At 41.0% G+C, this 2032-nt stretch overlaps 1 protein-coding gene across 1 annotated transcript; it reads left to right on the forward strand.

The window, feature by feature from the left end:
* The first annotated feature begins 981 nt into the window (after positions 1–981).
* On the forward strand, positions 982–1472 carry LOC114507285 (receptor expression-enhancing protein 5-like). Its single transcript, XM_036010546.1, has one exon. The coding sequence runs from the start codon at positions 1026–1028 to the stop codon at positions 1470–1472; it is 447 nt and encodes a 148-aa protein (XP_035866439.1). The 5' UTR covers positions 982–1025.
* Positions 1473–2032: the final 560 nt, after the last annotated feature.

Consider the following 2032-nt stretch of genomic DNA (forward strand, 5'->3'; position numbering starts at 1 on the left):
ATTTAGACATACACTCAAGCAGAGCCCTTTTTGAGAAGTGCTGAAAATAAAACATTCAATGTCTCCATAAAATCCTACCATGTTGTTCTGACACTTTAAGGCTCATTCAGTTTGAATGAATCTATGTCACCCAGATATTCAACACGCACTTATGTGAAAGGAAAAGATTACTAAGTTTCCAGATAGAGTACATGAGTCTTGGCCCTAAATTCCATCTTTAACTGTGTAAGGTAATTTTTATAAAGCCTTGTGTTACTAAATTGCATTGAATTAAGGTAGTTTGCCAACTACAATAGAACTATGCATATGATACAAACAAGTCCATCACAAGTAAAACTGCCCGGTGAAGGAAGGCATATTGTACAACAGAGGCTACACATGTAAAGAAACAGGAGAAAAAAAATTTAGGGGGCAGTGGGACATGAGGTGCATCCTGGAGGGTAAATAGGATGTAAAAAGGACCAGCCTAAACAAACTCAACCACTTGTTTAACTTGATGAATATTGATAACCAATCTAATAGAGATAATGAACAAAATAATGCAGAGAAAAAATTATATTGAGGTTTAACTTACTTGTGTCAATTATCCACAGACCACCTTTGACTATGTGAAAGCGTTACATCTTTATATGTTTTCATGGTCTCCAGGAATCTTTAGGCAATTAACTATCCCATTTTACTAAATTAATTTATTAAAAGCATTTAATCCTTAAAGCATCTGTTTTCTGCATAATTTTTCTGTAAACACCCTTCCAAAACACCTTTGGGAATTTCTATCATCTTGTGAAGAAATTCAAGAAATTTTCAGCCCTGACCACCACTGTCCCCTCCAGCCCTGCCTGTCACCCGCCCCCACACCCTCCGCAGTTACCCTCTCTAGGAGCAGCCCTAGGCGGCCACACGACAGTCCCCGCCATATCTGTGGCCTTGAGACCGAGGTTCCACCGGTTCCTGCATAAAGGGAACTGCATGACTGACCTTTTGGCCAAGCTCAAGGCCAAGATCAAGTGAACCGTAGCTACATCATGCTCAGCGTCATCAGGCGCGTGGCCTTGTACCTGGTGTTGGGTGATGGGACCTCTCTCCTCCGCAACCTGATAGGATTTGGCTGGCCAGCCTACATCTCAACTAAAGCCACAGGGAATCCCAACAAAGGAGGTGGTACCCAGTGGCTGACCTCCTGCAGTGTGTTCAGCATTGCCGAATTCTTTTCTGACCTCTGCCTGCCTTGGTCTCCCTTCCACCACATGCTGAAGTGCGGATTCCTGCTGCGGTGCACGGCCCAAGCGCTTCTAACAGGCGGAACCGCTCCACAATCATGTCTTTCTCCTTTCTTCCCGAAGCAGGAGTCTCAGGTGGGCAATGCGGTGAAAGTCTTCAAGGGCAGAGCCAAAGAGACTGCAGATGCCATCACTAAAGAAGCCGAGAAAACTGTCGTAGATTTAGTGGGTGATGAAGAGAAAAGCACCTAGAACAGTGGCTTGATGAGACCGTCCTGCCCTCTATGCACTGTCCAGTTAGAGCTTGATGTTGTGTTGGGGACCCTTGTACAATCATTTCAATAGCGTCGCCTTGGAAACATTTTTGATATATTAAAACTTGGAATGTGTTATATTTTTTGTGTACTTTTACTGTCTATATACATAAGGATTGTTTTCATTTAAATTTAATGCAATGGGCAGTATCCAAATTTTTGGAAAATACATTTTACTTCTGGATAGGAAAAGACATATGTTACCATCCTGCAGAAAATCTAAACTTAAAATAAAATTATATATCCCAAGGGCTTTGTACTAAAAAAAAAAAGTTTCAATTTCAAGCATCTTGCTAGATCATTACAGCCACACACATAGTCTATATTTACAATCCCCTATGCAATTTATTTTACTGAATTGAATTCCAAAGACTACCTTCAGGACATTAGAAGGCCAGCCATATGAATATGACTACATTTGTACCTATTAGAGGAAAGTTGTAGAATATACACTGTATGTGTATACTATAGACACCCACCACATCATACCATATCTTT

This window comes from Phyllostomus discolor, chromosome 10 (assembly GCF_004126475.2).
Source record: "Phyllostomus discolor isolate MPI-MPIP mPhyDis1 chromosome 10, mPhyDis1.pri.v3, whole genome shotgun sequence".
Classification (NCBI taxonomy): Eukaryota; Metazoa; Chordata; class Mammalia; order Chiroptera; family Phyllostomidae; genus Phyllostomus; species Phyllostomus discolor.